General features: G+C 44.2%; 1 protein-coding gene across 3 annotated transcripts; it reads left to right on the forward strand.

Moving 5' to 3' along the window:
• Positions 1-3,898: 3,898 nt before the first annotated feature.
• On the forward strand, positions 3,899-19,246 carry TMEM128 (transmembrane protein 128). 3 transcript variants are annotated; one of them, XM_061420809.1, is made up of 6 exons: positions 3,900-4,040; positions 5,659-5,800; positions 9,904-10,062; positions 13,394-13,525; positions 16,834-16,942; positions 18,620-19,246. In XM_061420809.1, the coding sequence occupies exons 1-5, from the start codon at positions 3,944-3,946 to the stop codon at positions 16,931-16,933; spliced, it is 630 nt and encodes a 209-aa protein (XP_061276793.1). In that variant the 5' UTR covers positions 3,900-3,943; the 3' UTR covers positions 16,934-16,942; positions 18,620-19,246. The 3 variants fall into 3 exon arrangements, with proteins under 3 accessions (XP_061276795.1, XP_061276793.1, XP_061276794.1); XM_061420811.1 differs by lacking the exon at positions 9,904-10,062 and having other exon boundaries at positions 3,899-4,040; XM_061420810.1 differs by lacking the exon at positions 13,394-13,525 and having other exon boundaries at positions 3,904-4,040.

Below are 19,246 nucleotides of genomic sequence, written 5' to 3' on the forward strand. Positions count from 1 at the left end.
CCCAGGGATCAAACCTGGGTCTCCTGCATTGTGGGCAGATTCTTTAACATCTGAGCCACTAGGGAAGCCCAAATATCCTGTAATAAACCATAATGGAAAAGAACGTGAAAAAGAATATATATATATATACACACACACACACACACACATATATATGTGTGTATATATGTATATATCTGTATAACTGAATCACTATACTATACAGCAGAAACTAACACAGCATGGTAAATCAACTGTATTTCAACTAAAAAAAAGAAGGGCATATCAAGAGCTTTCTACGGGCTAGGCACTGTGCTAAGAGGTTTGCATATATTAATACTTTTAATCTTTATCCAATCTTGTAGGCACTGGAGAAGATCCACGGCTTGCCCAAGGCTGAAACAGCTAGTAATGACAAAACAAGTTATGACAGCTGGCCCGGCAGCTGGTTCCAGAGTTCTTATTCTTAACTATGTCAGCTAGGTCTTGGCTGGATTTGGAAGCTGAAACAGCGCTATGAGACTTCTTAGCTTAGCTTGCATCTGAGCTTCCTTCCTGGGTGGGCTCCTGTGTGTGTCTCCACAGTGGGTGGCATCCCCAAGCCCACACTGACCTCGGAACAATCTTCCCAACAGCCCCAGCCTGAGTCCTGGGGGCTGACAGGTCTGGTCTAGGTCCTGAGCCCTCCCCAAGGACAGAATCAGTCTACTGAGACTATTACAGGGCTATTACAGGAGGGAGAAAAGGTGGTTTCTCAGAGGAAGACACATAGATGTCTATATCAAAGACCAGAGTTAATTGTGACAAGGGTCAAACTGAAAACCAGGTAATAGAATCCTTGCTACATGCCAGGTGTTTGCAAGGCACTGCTAAGATGTGACTGTAGTCCCCAGTCAACTTGGAGAGCCCAAGCAAAAGGAAACTGCCACAAAGAGAAACTGGAGCCCAAGGAGAAAGGAAGAACTGATAAGGAGCTAAGCAGGAACCAGATCCAGAAGACCTGGCAAGCCCAATCAAGTAGTGAACAATGACTTAACCTGACCATAACCCTGCTTGACCATGGGAAGCATCAGGCTAAACAGTCAGCATGCATTTATCTTCACTCTGGTACCCCCGGCATCACTGATGAGGAAACTGATACCTAGGACAATGAAACAACTTGCCCAAGGGATCCAGAATGATGGAGCCAGGATTCAATAGTCTGTAAACACCTTGGACCTAACCACATTGCTAAGGGGAGGCCAGCAAAGATCACAGTCAAACTTATTTCCCCCCCACAAGTAATCCACATTGAAAATGGAATTTCTTGGTTGGCAGCAATCTGATATCATGTATCCATCATTATGGTGCTCAGTACACACATTGAAGAACTTACTTAATGGGCCCCAGCAATGAAGATGTCATTAAACACTGGATTTTTTCCAACCTGCTTTTAAGTATCATCAACGTGGTCTGTGAGTTGTGCATTTAAAATATTAGGGGGGAAAAAAGGCTGAAAAGAGTTCAGATCCAAATACAAAGACTCTGAAACCACCAAAGGGGAAACTGATCTGACCTGAACACACTACATATGGAAACCCTGGAATGCCTGAGATGCTCTTGGGAATATTCAATTACAAGGGAGACCCAGCACTGACCTTTTCGCAAGGAGACAATCAACAGAAGACTGCATTTGATGAGGAATTTGCTTCCTGTTAACAAGACTTCTAACTCTGTACCAGAGAGAAGAGAAGGGAGGGTGAAGACCCCAGGTGGCTTTGAAGAGGTGAACTCTGGTTATTTACGAGTCTGAAAAGAAAAAAGTGGGGGGGGGCGGGCGGAAAGCAAGACAGGAAAAAGAAGGTATTGTGTAGAAAAGCCATATGATCCACCCAGCTGTTAAATCCTATGCGCTGAAGCATTTGCTAGAAAGGCTGAGGAGATGATGCTAATAAACCTGTAGAAACTTGACATTCTTTTCTTGAATATTTATTACATTTCTTATGCAAATTCTCAGGACATATAGAAGGTATTAAAAAGTGACCACTAATTCAAATTTTACTTCTGGGGTGACTTTTTGGACTATCCATCCCTGTATATAACCCACCTCAAGCCACTCTGTGATCTCCACACAGCCCAGCAGAATGAAGGGCTGCCCTTTATGCATTGGGTCACTTAGTCGTGTCTGACTCTTTGCGACCCCATGAGCTGTAGCCCACGAGGCTTCTCTGTCCATGGGATTCTTCAGGCAAGAATAGGGGAGTGGGTTGCCAGTTCCTTCTCCAGGGAATCTTCCCGACCCAGGAATCAAACCCTGGTCTCCCACATTGCAGGCAGATTCTTTACCATCTGAGCCACTAGGGAAGCCCTTTATTCAACCCGTATACAGTATCTCTGTCATGGCCTTGGATGGAAATTGTCTTCTCCACTAGATCTAACTTACCTCTGTCCTCAGCATTTTAGCAGATGTAGCTGCTCAGAAAACATTTGTTGACTAAATGAATGAAATGCTTCCACAAATTTATATAAACTGTTCTCTACTGTAGTAAGTCTCTGTGGTCATTTTTAGCCCAGGAGCTCCTCAAGTGCAACCTCACGTCTCATCCATCTTACCTCCATTGTCTAGCAAGGTGCCTAAGAGTTCCTAACGGAGAAGGCAGTGACACCCCACTCCAGTACTCTTGCCTGGAAAATCCCATGGGCAGAGGAGCCTGATCGGCTGCAGTCCATGGGGTCACACAGAGTCGGACACGACTTAAGTGACTTAGCAGCAACAGATACTAGGTGCTCAGCAAAGGTTGGAAGGGTTAAGAACAAAATTTCTCAACAAAAGACACGGTAGGAAGGAGGCAGGAGAATAGTAAACAGGACTAATTCTTTTGCCTGTTTTTTGTTTTTTTTTTTTTACAACTACATAACTATAACTTTATGTATTTGCCTTTGAAATCTTTTTTAAAATTTTATTTATTGGCCATACTGCTGGGGCATGTAGGATCTCAGTTCCCTGACCAGGAATGGAACCCCATGCCCCTGGCATTGGAAGGCAGAGTCTTAACCACTGGACTGCTAGGAAGTCCTGTAAACAGGATTATTGATGGAGTAAAACTTGTGAATTCGTGGCAAGAGCACCCATTCGTGGTGGGTTCCTGGCCAAATACCATGTACATGAGTTTGAGCAAACTCCGGGAGACAGTGAAGGACAGAGGAGCCTGATGTACTGCAATCCGTGGGGTCGCAAGGAGTCAGACACGACATAGCGACTGAACAACAACCGGTTTAGCTCCCACGATCCTGGCTGGGGGCAATTTCTCACAAAAGTCGTAAGAAGGGAGCTAACACAAACCACACACAGGTGCTTCACATTTAAACCGCCAAACATCCATGAAGCAGGCATAATCCCCATGGTACAGAAGAGCAAACAGGCTCAGAACGGTTTTTATTTCTTGCCCGGAGTCTGTCCAAGCGGTCAGTGCCAGGCCCAGGCTCCACCGCAGGCTCCCGGACCCGGCCCAGCGATCCTTCCCTCCTCCTGGGAGTCCTCCAACCCTTTTAAGTCTAGCTGGGCGATTCCTGAGGAGGAGGAAAGAAGCTGACGGGCTGAGACACTATGGGCACAGGGGAGCCACGGAGGGTTCCGGATGCAGAGAGCGGGAAGAAGCCGAGTACCAAGGCAGGGACCTACAGCCCTGCCCGCGCGCATCCGCCGGCACCTGTAAGTTTGATCCTCTGGGCTTCCGTAGCTCGGAATAAACGGAGCGTCTTTCGTTTGGGAAAGGTCAACATTTCGAAATTCAAATCCTGTTTGCAAATTTGAGCACGGAGACAGCTAAGCCAACGCTACCCTACGTTCTTACCAACTAAAACCTAGAAGACAACATAGTCTCCACTTTTCATAAACGGGAACCCCTCCTTCCGCCCGGATGTCCCTACAGGAAGTTCCGGCGAGGTTAACGTCACTTCCGCCCCGTTTCTGGGTGGTGCCAAGATGGATGTTCTACGGGCTCGGGAGCAGCTCCGGCGGCGGTACCTGTTCCCGCAGGACGCGGAGGTCCCACTGGAACACGAGGGCTACCCCAGGCCGGGTGAGGCGCTTCCCCCGGACACGCTTCGAGCCGCCTCGAGGTTCCCGTAGGCAAGGCGCCGGGAAACGGCGACCCGACCTCCCGCAGGCCCACCCATTCCGGAGGGACTGGGATTTGTTTTTATCAAGGCTTACCAAGTAGTTTTGCACGTTAGGTATTTAAGTATCGTAAAAAAGCGTTAGAGATCAGGTAGCCTTCCGCATCTTCATCTCAGCTGCGCTTCAGGATTCCCTGGAGAGCTGGTTTAACACCTATTTGGCAGTATCCATTAAAATAAAAATTCCACTGGTTGTGTCCCTAAGAAAAGAAGCATATTTGTAGCAGTACACAAGGACGTATGTGCATGTGCAAAGTGTTTCATCTCAGCATTGCTATTGCTAGTAATAGCGAACTACTGGAAGCATCTAATTGTCCGTCAGCAGGGAGCTGGTTAAATACTCTTGGATATCCGTATGTCACACAGCAGGCCGACTTTATGTACAAGTGTGGGTAATTTTCAAGAGGAGGCGTATAGCATCGTCCATCAGCAGGGAGCTGGTTAAATACTCTTGGATATCCGTATGCCACACAGCAGGTCGACTTTACCAGTGTGGGTAATTTTCAAAGGGAGGCGCAGAACGAAGTATGATATACCACGGTTCGGGTTCAACCCAGGTAACATGCAGTGTATGCTCACCTGTAGATGCATAGAATATGCAGGAACTCAATAGACCTTGATACTGGTAGTTGCTTTGCGCTGGGGAACTGGGGTTAAGGATCGAAAAAGATTTCATCTTAGGTGTTTTTGTCCTGTATGATGTTAAAACGTTGTGTATTTATTACCTTTAATAAACAAACACAAAAGACTTCATGAGGCTTTCTGGTTATACATTTTGTGGATATCTCCCAGAATTTGTATTGTGAGTAATGTGACCAGGAATTCTGATGGTCAGCTGAAGTCAGGAACCTCGGATGCATACCAGTGGTTCTCGCATGAACTGGGAGAGCGGGTATGTCAGTCACCTGGGGAACTTGTTAGACCCCATTTGACCCAGAGCCAGCCAGTTGTTCTTTCAGATCGGGTCCCAGGTGGAAGGAATTTGACTTATCCATCACTAGTCTAGACAGTACGGTGTTGGAACTGTACCTCCAGTGTGACCTTTCCACTTTTGAGGTGCCTCAAAAGGTTGTGTTTGTTTAAAACAAGTAAATATGTAGTGTTTGTAAGTAGTGTTTTTGGAAAATCGCAAGTCCATTTTGTGTTCTAATGTTTGTCACTTGCATATTTCGGAATTAACAGGAATAATCACTTTCCTAGGCGATATATGAAGCACAACATGAAAATTTCTACACTACCGGATGGCATTATTCTTCCCAAAAGACTATAAGTAAATTTAGTTCCAAAATTCATTTGGCCGAAAAAAGTTGACAATACTGAACAAGTTTTATAGCAGCTCCTATTATTTCTAAAAATATAAACTTATTTTGGTGGTTTTACAGAAGAAATTGGTACTCTTAATAGGAGAGAATCTGGCTGTTAGAAAGCTCTAGGAAATTATTTTATTTGACTTGAAATAGGTGTAATTTTTCCTGTGGAGCTAATGGTTACTTGATCAGTTGAAATCTCCCTTATTTGCAGAAACCTCTACAGCTGTTGAGAAAAAGGAGAAACCTCTTCCAAGACTTAATATCCATTCTGGGTTCTGGATTTTGGCATCCATTGTTGTTACCTATTATGTTGACTTCTTTCAAACTGTTAAAGAAAACTTCCACACCAGTAGGTAAGAAAACTTGATGGCTCTTATTTTTTCACATTATGTTTTGTTAGACTCTTAGTAAGCACCTGCTTTCTGCCAGCCAGCAAGTTGGAGGTGCTGGTGATACAAAGTTGAAAAAGAGTGCACGTCCTGGGCATGTGCAACAGAGTGGACATTATTTCAGTGGGCCTTTTCAGCCTAGATGTTTTGTAGGATGAGGAAGGCAGTGAATTTAAGGACCTAATCATTTGTAAAACATGGAGAGAGAATGACTAAAGGTCTTTAGGAGATCAGATCCACAAGCCCTGGGAGGAAGGAATGAGAACTGTGGTAGGTGAGAATCAGGTCTCAGAGCTCATTTTTAGAGAGTAGTTAATGGCCAGTGAGCTACATGTACAGGCTGTGATTGAACTAGAGTTGAGTTCACTGGTGCGAGAAGTCAGGAGCTTTGTGGCAGGATGTCAAATAGTCCATCATTCATGTGAATTGAGATCTCTTTCAGGAGCTGACGGCAGGTGTGGGGGGTTGAGGGGAAGGTTGTTGATCACTCTCCTGAGTCTTCACTGAATGTTATAGAGTGTTCTGGAGGTCCCTAGAAAACAGAAAAAGATGGGGAGGTGTTGGTGAGCATTAGAGCTGGCATCGGGAGGGGTGGTTCTCTTAGAGAGCAAGTGTAATTGTCTGGAAGTATCAAGTAAGACTTCCCTGGTGGCTCAGATGGTAAAGAATCTGCCTGCAATGGGGAGACCTGGGTTCAACTCCTGGGTTGGGAATAACCCCTGGAGAAGGGAATGGCAACCCACTTCAGTATTCTTGCCTGGAGAACTCCATGGGCAAAGGAGCCTGGTGGGCTACAGTCCATGGGTCCCAAAGAGTCAGACACGGCTAAGCGACTGGCACACACACATATCAGTGAGGCTAGAAAGGTGCAGACAGGACTGCTGATCAGGTGTTTTTGCTGGGGATGGGGGCATACAGTTTTTCTCTGTCAAGGCCTTCAGGAGGGGCGGTGACTGCTGGAGGGGCGCCTGAGGAGAGTGAGGGAGCAGGCAGCCAGGGGACAGCAGGGGTGGGGGAGTTGATGTAAACTATGGGAGGGAGAGAGCTTGTTCACTTTCCTTATCTCCATAAGCAGGAGCTTTCCCTAGACACTGCCCATCACTGCTTCCCCATCCTTCCCCATCACTGATCCTTCTCTGGGAGGTGCTGGACCTCCTGATGGGGTTTGGGATGAAGAACCAGACTTGTAACTCAGCACCTTCTTTCCCTTCGGAGCCAGCTGCTCACAGGAAGCACAGATTCTGGGATGCTTGTCTGTGCCATAATTTTTGTTGTTGTTTGTTTTTGTGTTTTTGGAGCTCTTTTTCTTAAAAAACTTTTTTAAATTTCAGTTTTAATTGTTTTTTATTTTGGCTGCCCTGAGGTTTCGTTGCAGTGTGGTGCACGGCTTTCTCCAGTTTCAGTGCGTGGGGCTTCTCTCTGGTTGTGGCACAAGGGCCTCTCTCGTTGGCGAGCACAGGCTCTAGAGCACTTGAGCTGAGTAGTTGTGGTGCAGCAGCTCAGTTGCCCTGAGGCATGTTTGATCTTAGTCCCCCGACCAGGGATTGAACCCGTGTCTCCTGCATTGGAAGGATTCCTAACCACTGGACCACCAGGGAAGTCCCTGCACCATCGTTTCTTGGGGCAACCCTAAGATGAGAAGGCCTCTAGGTTTTCACTGTGTCTTGAAGCCAGTGGCTAAGTCTGTCTATTCCTGGGTTTCAGTGTGAGGAAGCACTCTGTGACCGTTCACCAAAGCCATCTTCTTTCCATAGCTCCATTAGTGAAAAAAAAGCTGACTTGATCTTCATCAGCCTGGCTCCTTTGTCTCTCTCAGTTGGCTGGGAAAAGAGGGAACATTCACTTCAAACTCGTATCAGCTGCCCCTTCCTTCACTGAATATTTAACGAGAACCTGAAGTGTGTCCAGTTTTGGTGCCAGTGATGAACAAGGCACGTTTCTCCCCCTCCACCAGTTCATTTTAGGCTGTGATAGATGAACAGGTCACGCGGTATGTACTGTGTTAATGTATGAGTGTGTATGGGATGACGTAGGAGTGCCTTGAAGGGGCACCTCGTTTTGCCCAACCTCGGGTTGTTGTTGAGTTACTCAGTCATGTCCAACTCTTTGTGACCCCATGGACTGCAGCACACTAGGCCTCTGTCCCTCACCATCTCCCGGAGTTTGTCCTAGTTCATGTCCATTGCATCTGTGATGCCATCCAGCCATCTCATCCTCTGACACCCTCTTCTCCTTCTGGCCTCAGTCTTTCCCAGCATCAGGGACTTTTTCAGTGAGTCAACTGTTTGCATCAGATGACCAAAATCCTGGAGTTTTAGCATCAGTCCTTCCAAGGAGTATTTAGGGTTGATTTCCCTTAAGATCAACTGGTTTGAGCTCCTTGCCGTCTAAGGGCCTCTCAGGAGTCTTCTCCAGCACCACAGTTCAAAGGCATCAGTTCTTCCCTGCTCTACCTTCTTTACCATCCAGCTGTCACAACCATGCGCCAAGCTTGTGAGGTGGGTGTCTTTGAGGTTTTAGGAGAGGTGAGAGTATTTACCCATTTGTGTCCTTCTATATCCTTACATAAGAGAATACTAAGTATTAACAGTTAAGGGAGATGGGAGGTGAGGAATAGCTCCTTCCACTGTGAAATGTTTGTGGGCGCCTGCAGGAGTAAGAGGCATGCCCAGGTGTGTGGCAGAGCCTGACTCAACCACCAGACCAGGGTAGTGGGGCACAAAAAGGAAGTGGAAGTCATAGGTCTGTCCTCGAATAAGTGTCATCTTAGAGGAAAAGAGACAGAAACACCCACTCAGAGGCTGAGAACTTTGAGCAGCATTGTGTTCTTGCTGAGGCCTCAGTTTGCGGGGAGTTGGAGCAGCCAAGGCATGAGAGTGCTGCCCAGAGGTGGTCCGTGCAGGCTGCCTTCTGCTTCCTCAAAAAGGGTTCTTTCCTCTGATTTTCCAGATCTGGCCGCATCCCCGTGACTGGCCGAGGCTGATGAGGGTTCCTCACATACACTGAGCCAGGTCTTGGATGGAGTTGGAAGAAGAAAAAAGCCATTACCCCTTGGGGGAGTACTGGGAGATAGTCTAGGAATGGGAGGGTTTCATTTAGAAATCTTTTATGACAGGCAGTTTAATTCCTTCCAAACTGATTGTCAGTATTCCAAGAAACCCTGCCTGACTTGGAGAAGTTGATGGTATCTGTTGAAATCTTTATTAATCTCACAGTCAAAGCTTCAGAAACAACCAGAAAGCTGCTATTTTTCCTGTATTTTTAAAGAAAATGCACTAGTGTAACGAGGGTTCTTTTTTGGTTGGTTAGTTTATGAAAGAATGTGTGTGTGTTTAAAGTCTTCCTTTTTCATCTTTTCATGAGTCTCACTCCCATATCTCTCACCCATTTCCTACTAGATCTAGACCTTCTGAAAGCTGGGATTGAGTAACGGGTTCCCTCTGTGCCCCTTCTCCAGTTGACACTCTTCTTAGAAATAGGTATCTTGTCTGTTAATGAAAACTCTTAAGATCCCTGATGTGTTAAGTGCTGTCATTCAGCACTTTTAAAAATAAATCATTTTAATTTTGTGTCCGTATTTGCTTAACAGTCACTGAATGCCTAGGCCAGCTTCAGGGAACTGAAGAGCCTTTATAAGTAGTTTATATTGTCTACACCCAAGTTATATGCGCACAGTTGGAAGCAAAATTGCATTATGGGCTTGGAAGTTCTGATCCGAAGAATCATAAAGACACTTCCTTGCTCTAGTAGCAGGGCTGAGTCACACCTGGCTGGTGGGACACCAGACACAGGTACAGCCAAGAAAACAGGGTGCAGAGCACCAAAAACCAAGCTGCCCGCCCTGCGGATGGTACAGGTCTCCCAGTTCAGACCGCCTGTATTCAGAGATACTTATGAAAACTTTGTCAGGTACATACACTGTTACGAATGGGATTGCTCCCATTGGTATGGTTAGCCAGCAGCTGTCCTGTGTCACACTGGAGCTGTGTCAGAAAAGACTATCTGCCCTTGGGCCTCAGAGATGACGTGTGAGAGGATAATGGAAGGGTATTTTTCTGTCTCTACAGTTGGTTTCTCTTCGGCAGTGCCTTGTTGCTCGTTAGCGTGTCGATTGCATTTTACTGTATCGTCTATCTGGAGTGGTATCGTGGAATTGAAGATTATGATATCAAGTATCCAGCATTGATACCTATTACAACCGCTACTTTTATTGTAGCAGGAATTTGGTGAGTTACCTTTGGAATGACTAATAAGAATAAAGATTGTTTGATCGGGTAGTGATATACATGGTACAGAATTCAACAGGGGGAAAACAAGGAATAATGAAAAAGTAGTCTCTGATTCTCTTTTCAGTAGTGTCTTTCTTTACTTATATAGCAATTTAAAATACATATGGTAACATGCTATATATATTTTGCATTTTGCTTTTTAAATCATTTTCATTGTGAAGTTTAATACAGAAAAGTGGAAGAATCTAAATTGTATGGCTGAGAGAATTATCATGCAGTGAGCCTTTGTGTAAACCCTAAGGAGGGCAGGAGGAGAACAGTGCCAGCCCCCTGTAACCCCTCCCCTGCCCCCCTGCCCCCCTGCCCCAGTCATTCCCTCTTCCTTCCTGCCCACAGGAAGACGTTGTCCCCACCTTCCTGGCCGTTCCTTTCTTTTGCATCTCTTAAACACTGTTTTTTTTGTTGTTGTTGTGTCTGTTTGAACTCTATAGAGACATGTTGCTGTGGTATGTGTTCCTTTATCCTTGGCTGTTACATGCAACACGAAGTATGATTCCTCCGTGTTGTTGTGCGTAACGGTAGCGCATTTTCATTGCTGTTCAGCATTCCATCCTATAACTGAATTCCAATTTATCCGTTCTGCTCTTGATAGATGGAGAAGGCAATGGCACCCCATTCCAGTACTCTTGCCTGGAAAATCCCATGGATGGAGGAGCCTGGTGGGCTGCAGTCCATGGGGTCGCACAGAGTTGGACATGACTGAGTGACTTCACTTTCACTTTCATGCATTGGAGAAGGAAATGGCAACCCACTCCAGTGTTCTTGCCTGGAGAATCCCAGGGACGGGGAGCCTGGTGGGCTGCCGTCTCTGGGGTCGCACAGAGTCGGACACGACTGAAGCGACTTAGTAGCAACAGCAGCAGCTCTTGATAGAATTTGGATTGTTTCCAGTTTGAAGTTATCATGTGTGATGCTGTTAGGTAAGACATTCGAGACATATACAAGACATTCTTGTACACGTGCCTCTGCATGATTCTGTTGGGTGTCTGTGCACATGCATACATATGTAAATATAGGTCTCTCTAGCAGGGAAATCGTTGACCTATTGGGTATGCACGCCTCCAACTTCAGTAAATAGTGCCAAACTGTTTTCCAAAGTGATCTTTTTTTTACACTGAGTTTGTATTTCTTCTGTATTCATGCACGTAGATGTGCTTCATTATTTTTAATGGTTACATGGTTATCACTGCATGGACATATCATGATTTATTTAACCAGCTTGATTTCTTTAAAAAATTCTTTTGCAGTTATAAAAAATGCCACAATTAATATCCCTTTTCATACTGTTCATGGGGTTCTCAAGGCAAGAATAATGAAGTGATTTGCCATTCCCTTCTCCAGTGGACCACATTCTGACAGACCTCTCCACCATGACCCGCCCGTCTTGGGTGGCCCCACACAGCATGGCTTAGTTTCATTGAGTTAGACAAGGCTGTGGTCCCTGTAATCAGATTGTGCCGGGGTCCAGCCCGGGATGATCCAGGGTATTCGAAGGAGAGACGGCATTGGCGACCTATTTATTTAAATATTCATCAACGATATAAAGAGTAATAGAATGAGGATAGCTCAGTGAGGAAATTCAGTGGAGAAAAGAGGCTGAAATAAGGATAGCTCAGTGAGGAAATTCAGTGGAGAAAAGAGGCTGAAATAAGGATAGCTCAGTGAGGAAATTCAGTGGAGAAAAGAGGCTGAATAATTCAACCAGAAGGTGAGAGAAAGAACGACATGGGGAGACCAAGTTTCGGTGAACAAGGCCCGCACTTTATTTTTCAAAGTAGTTTTTATACCTTAAGTTATGCATAGAGGATAATGGGGGAAGGGGTAGAGTCATGCAGTAAGCCAGGCTTTCTTCCTGCAAACTTATCATATGCAAAAGTTTAGGTGATTTGCATCATCTTCTGGCCCGGAGGCCTGTTAACATTTTAAGACCCTTTCTTCAGAAAACTTATTTTCCTCTAAAGGTGATTAGGCAGGCGCCACCCTCCAAAAGCATTAAAGTTGCATTCCTATAGGGCAAAGGTGTGGTGGGCTACAACAAAAAAGAATTAACTCAAGGGTCCAAGGTTACAAACATTAAAGCTACTACTTACACCAATTATATTAATCAGTACACTGCCAGGGACACAGCAGGTAAGGGATATGGAGACTTAGCAGCAAACATTGGCCTAACAAGTGAAAATCCCTTCACCAATACAATTTCTAATCAATCTTTTAACTGCTCAAAGGACTCTGTATTTAGACAGTTTAGAACATCTCATGCCTCTCACAGTTGGGAGGCTCTGAGCAATCACATGTGGCCAGAAAAACCTATTCAGGTAGGCTAGAGGACTTCCAAAGGAGTTTGTAGGTTGAAACACTATCACACCCAGGAACTTTATTAACTGGAGCTATAAGTTAACTCTTTTTTCAGAGAGAGGTAGTGGGGGACAGCCCCCTGTGCCCCCGTAAAGTCAGAGGTGTAGGTGAGAGCACAAAGCAGAAAGTTGGCAGACTCTGGTTTTGGGGGTAGATGCTCGAGAATTTCCAGGGGGACTCCTGAGGCTCGATCCCGCCTTTGCGTATGCCGAGCCTCCTTCCTCATGACCTTTGCCACGGGCGGAGTTCCTCACGCTGGCTCCTGGCAGTGATAGACTTCCAGTTGAGCTATTGCACATCCTGAAAGATTATGCTGTGAAAGTGCTGCACTCAATGTGCAATATGCAATATGCGCTCAATATGCAATATGCTGGGAGATGGCTCCCGGCAAGATTGACTAGTTTTCTGTGATTATGATTTCAGTGTGTCTGCCCTCTGATGGCGTCTCGCAACACCTACTGTTTCACTTGGGTTTCTCTTACCTTGGACGTGGGGTATCTCTTCATGGCTGCTCCAGCAAAGCGCAGCCGCTGCTCCTTACCTTGAGCGAGGGGTATCTCCTCATGGCCACCCCTCCTGACCTTGAACATGGAGTAGCTCCTCTTGGCCCTCCTGCACCTGCACAGCTGCCGCTCCTTGGATGTGGGGTTGCTCCTCTTGGCCGCCGCCCCTGTCTGCAGGCATGGGGTAGCTCCTCTCAGAGTGCAAAAGTAGGAAGTCAAGAAACACCTGGGGTAACAGGCAAATTTGGACTTGGAATATGGAATGAAGCAGGGTAAAGGCTAATAGAGTTTTGTCAAGAGAACACACTGGTCATAGCAAACACCCTCTTCCAACAACACAAGAGAAGACTCTACACATAGACATCACCAGATGGTCAACACTGAAATCAGATTGATTATATTCTTTGCAGCCAAAGATGGAGAAGCTCTATACAGTCAGCAAAAACAAGACCAGGAGCTGACTGTGGCTCAGATCATGAACTCCTTATTGCCAAATTCAGACTGAAATTGAAGAAAGTAGGGAAAACCACTAGACCATTCAGGTAAGACCTAAATCAAATCCCTTACAATTATACAGTGGAAGTGAGAAATAGATTTAAGGGACTAGATCTGATAGAGTGCCTGATGAACTATGGACAGAGGTTCTTGACATTGTACAGGAGACAGGGATCAAGACCATCCCCATGGAAAAGAAATGCAAAAAAGCAAAATGGCTGTCTGAGGAGGCCTTACAAATAGCTGTGAAAAGAAGAGAAGTGAAAAGCAAAGGAGAAAAGGAAAGATATAAGCATCTGAATGCAGAGTTCCAAAGAATAGCAAGGGGAGATACGAAGGTCTTTCTCAGCAATCAATGCAAAGAAATAGAGGAAAACAACAGAATGGGAAAGACTAGAGATCTCTTCAAGAAAATTAGAGATACCAAGGGAACATTTCATGCAAAGATGGTCACAATAAAGGACAGAAATGGTATGGACCTAACAGAAGCAGAAGATATTAAGAGGTGGCAAGAATACACAGAAGAATTGTACAAAAAGATCTTCACGACCCAGATAATCACAGTGGTGTGATCAGTCACCTAGAGCCAGACATCCTGGAATGTGAAGTCAAGTGGGCCTTAGAAGGCATCAGTACGAACAAAGTTAGTGGAGGGGATGGAATTCCAGTTGAGGTATTTCAAATCCTGAAAGATGATGCTGTGAAAGTGCTGCACTCAATATGGCAGCAAATTTGGAAAACAGCAGTGGCCATAGGACTGGAAAAGGTCAGTTTTCATTCCAATCCCAAAGAAAGGCAATGCCAAAGAATGCTCAAACTACCACACAATTGCACTCATCTCACACGCTGGTAAAGTAATGCTCAAAATTCTCCAAGCCATGCTTCAGCAATACGTGAACCGTGAACTTCCAGATGTTCAAGCTGGTTTTAGAAAAAGCAGAGGAACCAGAGATCAAATTGCCAACGTCTGCTGGATCATGGCAAAAGCAAGAGAGTTCCAAAAAAACATCTATTTCTGCTTTATTGACTTCGCCAAAGTCTTTGTGTGGATCACAGTAAACTGGAAAATTCTGAAAGAGGTGGGAATACCAGACCACGTGACCTGCCTCTTGAGAAACCTATATGCAGGTCAGGAAGCAACAGTTAGAACTGGACATGGAACAACAGACTGGTTCCAAATAGGAAAAGGAGTACGTCAAGGCTGCATGTTGTCACCCTGCTTATTTAACTTCTATGCAAAGTACATCATGAGAAATGCTGGGCTGGAAGAAGCACAAGCTGGAATCAAGATTGCCGGAAGAAATATCAATCACCTCAGATATGCAGATGACACTACCCTTATGGCAGAAAGTGAAGAGGAACTAAAAAGCCTCTTGATGAAAGTGAAAGAGGAGAGTGAAAAAGTTGGCTTAAAGCTCAACATTCAGAAAACGAAGATCATGGCATCTGGTCCTGTCACTTCATGGGAAATAGATGGGGAAACAGTGTCAGACTTTATTTTTTTGGGCTCCAAAATCACTGCAGATGGTGACTGCGGTCATGAAATTAAAAGACGCTTACTCCTTGGAAGGAAAGTTACGACAAACCTAGACAGCTTATTAAAAAGCAGAGACATTACTTTGCCAACAAAGGTCTGTCTAGTCAAGGCTATGGTTTTTCCAGTGCTTATGTATGGATGTGAGAGTTGGACTGTGAAGAAAGCTGAGCGCTGAAGAATTGATGCTTTTGAACTGTGGTGTTGGAGAAGACTCTTGAGAGTCCCTTGGACTACAAGGAGATTCAACCAGTCCATCCTTTCTAAAGGAGATCAGTCCTGGGTGTTCTTTGGAAGGACTGATGCTAAAGCTGAAACTCCAATACTTTGGCCACCTCATGCGAAGAGTTGATTCATTGGAAAAGACTCTGATGCTGGGAGTGATTGGGGGCAGGAGGAGAAGGGGATGACAGAGGATGAGATGGCTGGATGGCATCAGCGACTCGATGGATGTGAGTCTGAGTGAACTCCGGGAGTTGGTGATGGACAGGGAGGCCTGGCGTGCTGCAATTCATGGGGTTGCAAAGAGTCGGACAGGAGTAACTGAACTGAATATCCCTTTTCATAAACTAATAGGTTGTCAATGAAAAAGATGTTTTTTTTATGTTTATGAAAGTATTTTATAACTTTCTCACTAAAGAAAGATCTGTAAATTACAGAAAAACACAAGGAAGTAAATCCCATGGTTCCTGCCAGCCAGTGAGAAAACTATATTGAACATGGTGTGTGGCCTTTTAGGGTTTTTTCCTCCCTTTATATTAATGGAATTGTAGTTTGGGGAAAACCACACATCTTTGTACATTTGTTGTTATTCACTCACTTAGTGGTGTCCAACTCTTTGTGACCCCGTAGACTGCAGCACTCCAGGCTTCCCTGTATTTCACTGTCTCCCAGAGTTTGCTCATAACTGATGTCCATTGAGTCACTGATGCTATCTAACCATCTCATCCTCTGCGGCCCCCATCTCCTTTTGCCTTCAATCTTTCTTAGCTTCAGGGTCTTTTCCAGTATTCAGTGTAAATGTATTTTTTCTGTGATTTATTTTCTGTAGTTGAAGTATGGATTTTTGACATGTTACATTGTTATGTGGTTATTATTAACTCTTCAGGAACAAGTGTAGACAGGTGTGTTATTCAACATTTTCTTAAGAAGGCTAACATCACCCCCAAGAATGTTACTTTATTTTTAGCACAGTAGGATTATAGGTATCCTAATTTCTACTTGTCAAAGTGTTACATATTAATCATCAACTCTCTGAAACACTTAATTGACTATAATTTTCCTTTATTAGCTTCAACTCTTAAAAAATGCGGTCTATAAAAATCACTTGCACTTTAGAAAATGTTTTATTCTTAACTTGGTGACAGGAATAGTGTTTTTCTCAATGAAAAATTTAATAGCAGCTTATAAATGATGTTTTTCAGTCTGTTTCTAATGGGAAAATACTTTAACCATCTTTTTTTTTTTCTCGTGATATTTTGGTCATGTGTGAGATTGTAAAACCAGTCTATGGTCATTTTATTTCATGTTCCTTCACAGACACTATAAGAGACTGATGTCTCTGTTGAGCCAGCCCAGCGCTCATTAGACGAGCTTTAGTGATTCCAGTTCCAAGTACTTTGTGAACAGGTTGTGATATTTCCAATATTGGCTACGTCACATATCTGAGAAACTGTATATATATAAGTAAAGTTACTGGCTGAATGAACTTTCCCAGCCTGGGTAGGAAGTGAGTCTTCTAAATCTAGATTCTCCAGTACAGTATATTTGTATAGAGGACAGCTGCAGTTGTCAACGGTGTGGGTTTTTTGTCCTTTTCAGCTTCAATGTTGCTTTGTGGCACGTGTGGTCATTTTTCACTCCAGTGCTGCTGTTTACCCAGTTTATGGGGGTTGTAATGTTGACCTCACTCCTTGGATGACTTCTCAAGGTAAGATTTCTGGAATTGTAATTCTAATAAGGAAATAGTCTCTCATGACAGTGTTCAGTGAAAGTGAAAGTTGCTCAGTCATGTCCGACTCTTCATGACCCCATGGGCTACACAGTCCATGGAATTCTCCAGACCAGAATACTGGAGTGGGTAGCCTTTCCCTTCTCCAGGGGCTCTTCCAAACCAAGGGATCGAACCCAGGTGTCCTGCATTGCAGGCGGATTCTTTACCAGATGAACCACAAGTAGACATAGCAGTAACAGACTAGTGAATTATTTCAGCCGTGTTTACACCAGGCTGTCATCCATGGAACTCTGGGATGAAAGGGACTGTGATCCCTTCCCTTTTGCATTATTTAGTTCTAAGTGGCTGCTGCTTAGAGAAGTCACCCTGCCCGTCCAAGATTTCATGAAGAGGGTATCTTGCACTATAGATAAGTTCACACATTAGTCCATTTTCTATTGTAGTCGACTTCCATCAGCTTCTATGCAGATAACTATTAGCTAGATCATTCTTCTGTGCATCTTCAGTAGCTCAGTTGTGTCCGACCCTTTGTGACCCCATGGACTGTAACCCAACAGGCTTCTCTGTCCATGGAATTTTTCAGGCAAGAATCCTGGAGTGGGTTGCTGTTTCCTACTCCAGGGGATCTTCTTGACCCAGGGATCAAACCTACATCTCCTGCATTGGCAGATGGATTCTTTACCACTGCGCCATCTGGGAAGCCTGGATTATTCTTAGTTAATGGAAATATAGGACTAATGGGCAGTTTTACCCAATTGAGGAAAAAAGTCTGTTTTCTAATTGTCCTGACTGCTGCATAAAAGTTTGATGGCTGGCACATCAGCCTTTTCCTTCCAGGTTATAGAATTTCTGCCTCCCCACAGACCACTGCATCCCTGGGCCTGCCACCTCACAGTGGGGTCTATTTGCTGATTGTCAGATAACTCCTTTACTAAATAAGAATGTCCTGAGAGCCCTCACTCTGCACGCTTAGGGGCTTGGTAAAAAAGGCAGTCCTCTCTTCATGTTGCTGATGTCAGAACTCGGAGGAAATCTACTCCATGTGTCTGTTTACAAGTATGAAAACTGGGGCCCAGAGAAGTAAAAGTTAATATGCTCAGTTATTGGGGTGCAAATGACTGACATTTCAGCTCACAGAGTGCTCTCCCTTTGGAGTTTGTAAGGAGAGTCCGTGTAACCAGGTAAAGGAGAGATGGCTGTCCTCTCGTTGGTCATCTGTCTGAAAACAGTTGCTTGCACACACATGCCGCTGTGCGGAGTCCCCTCCACACGTTGTGCTGTGTCTGGGACCGTTTGGACTCTCACAGTCCGGCTTCTGTCCCTGTTGACCTGTTGCCACAAAAATGTTCCCTCCTCTGAGCCTCTCTCCTTTGACTCTTTGACTGTTCAGTATTGACTTTTTCCACGTTTTCGGGAAGTATAAATATAGTTTAGAAGAAACACTAGATTGTGAATCTAGTAACAGAAGACTATACTTCCTCATTTATCAAAAACGTATGCAAGAAGTGCTAATTCTATGCTTTTGATTTACTGCCGACATCAAATTATACCTGGTAACAGAGCCACAGAGGGGAGACGGGGAGATTGAACTGTGCTTTGAAATATTAAATCCAGCAGTCTAAGATAGATTGTCTCATTTGGATTTTCTTCCAGGTGGAAGGGTGTGTCGGTGGTTAACATCCTGCCAGCTAAAAGCACTGCAGACGCAGTGGTGAACACAGTGTGTTTTTGCATCTACAAAGTGAATGGTTTCCTTGGAAGAATTTTAACTTTATAACTCTATAGCTGAAATCAGAATAAATTATATTTCATTTGCATATTTCTAAACTCAAGTGATTAGCGAATTTTTCAGACTCAAATAAAAGTATTCTATTCAAGACAGGAATAACTTAATTTGCACTGTTAATCTGTTTGGATCATTGGAGAAACTGTTGGTGTAAAAATTTAAACAAATTTTCATAGAGATGCTTACTGTACTCCAGTATTATAGAGCATTTAAGGGGTAACAATTCATTGTATGAAGTGACTGGCTGTGTATTTAAAGGTGTGATAGTGTCATGTGCCTTTAACCCAACTTCAGCAATTCCTATAAAATTTCATTTTGATAATAGTTTTGTTAGGGGGAGGACCAATCAAAAGGATTTGTGTTTTGCCAACTTGGGATTTTATCACTGTGTAAATTATTGGGTTTTTAGTGTTTGTTTAACATAGGAACTTTTAATCATTTTAAGTATGTGTAATTTTTGTCTTAATATTTAAATAAAATATTTTTATAGCTTT

The sequence above is a fragment of the Bos javanicus genome, chromosome 6 (genome assembly GCF_032452875.1).
Source record: "Bos javanicus breed banteng chromosome 6, ARS-OSU_banteng_1.0, whole genome shotgun sequence".
Taxonomy (NCBI): domain Eukaryota; kingdom Metazoa; phylum Chordata; class Mammalia; order Artiodactyla; family Bovidae; genus Bos; species Bos javanicus.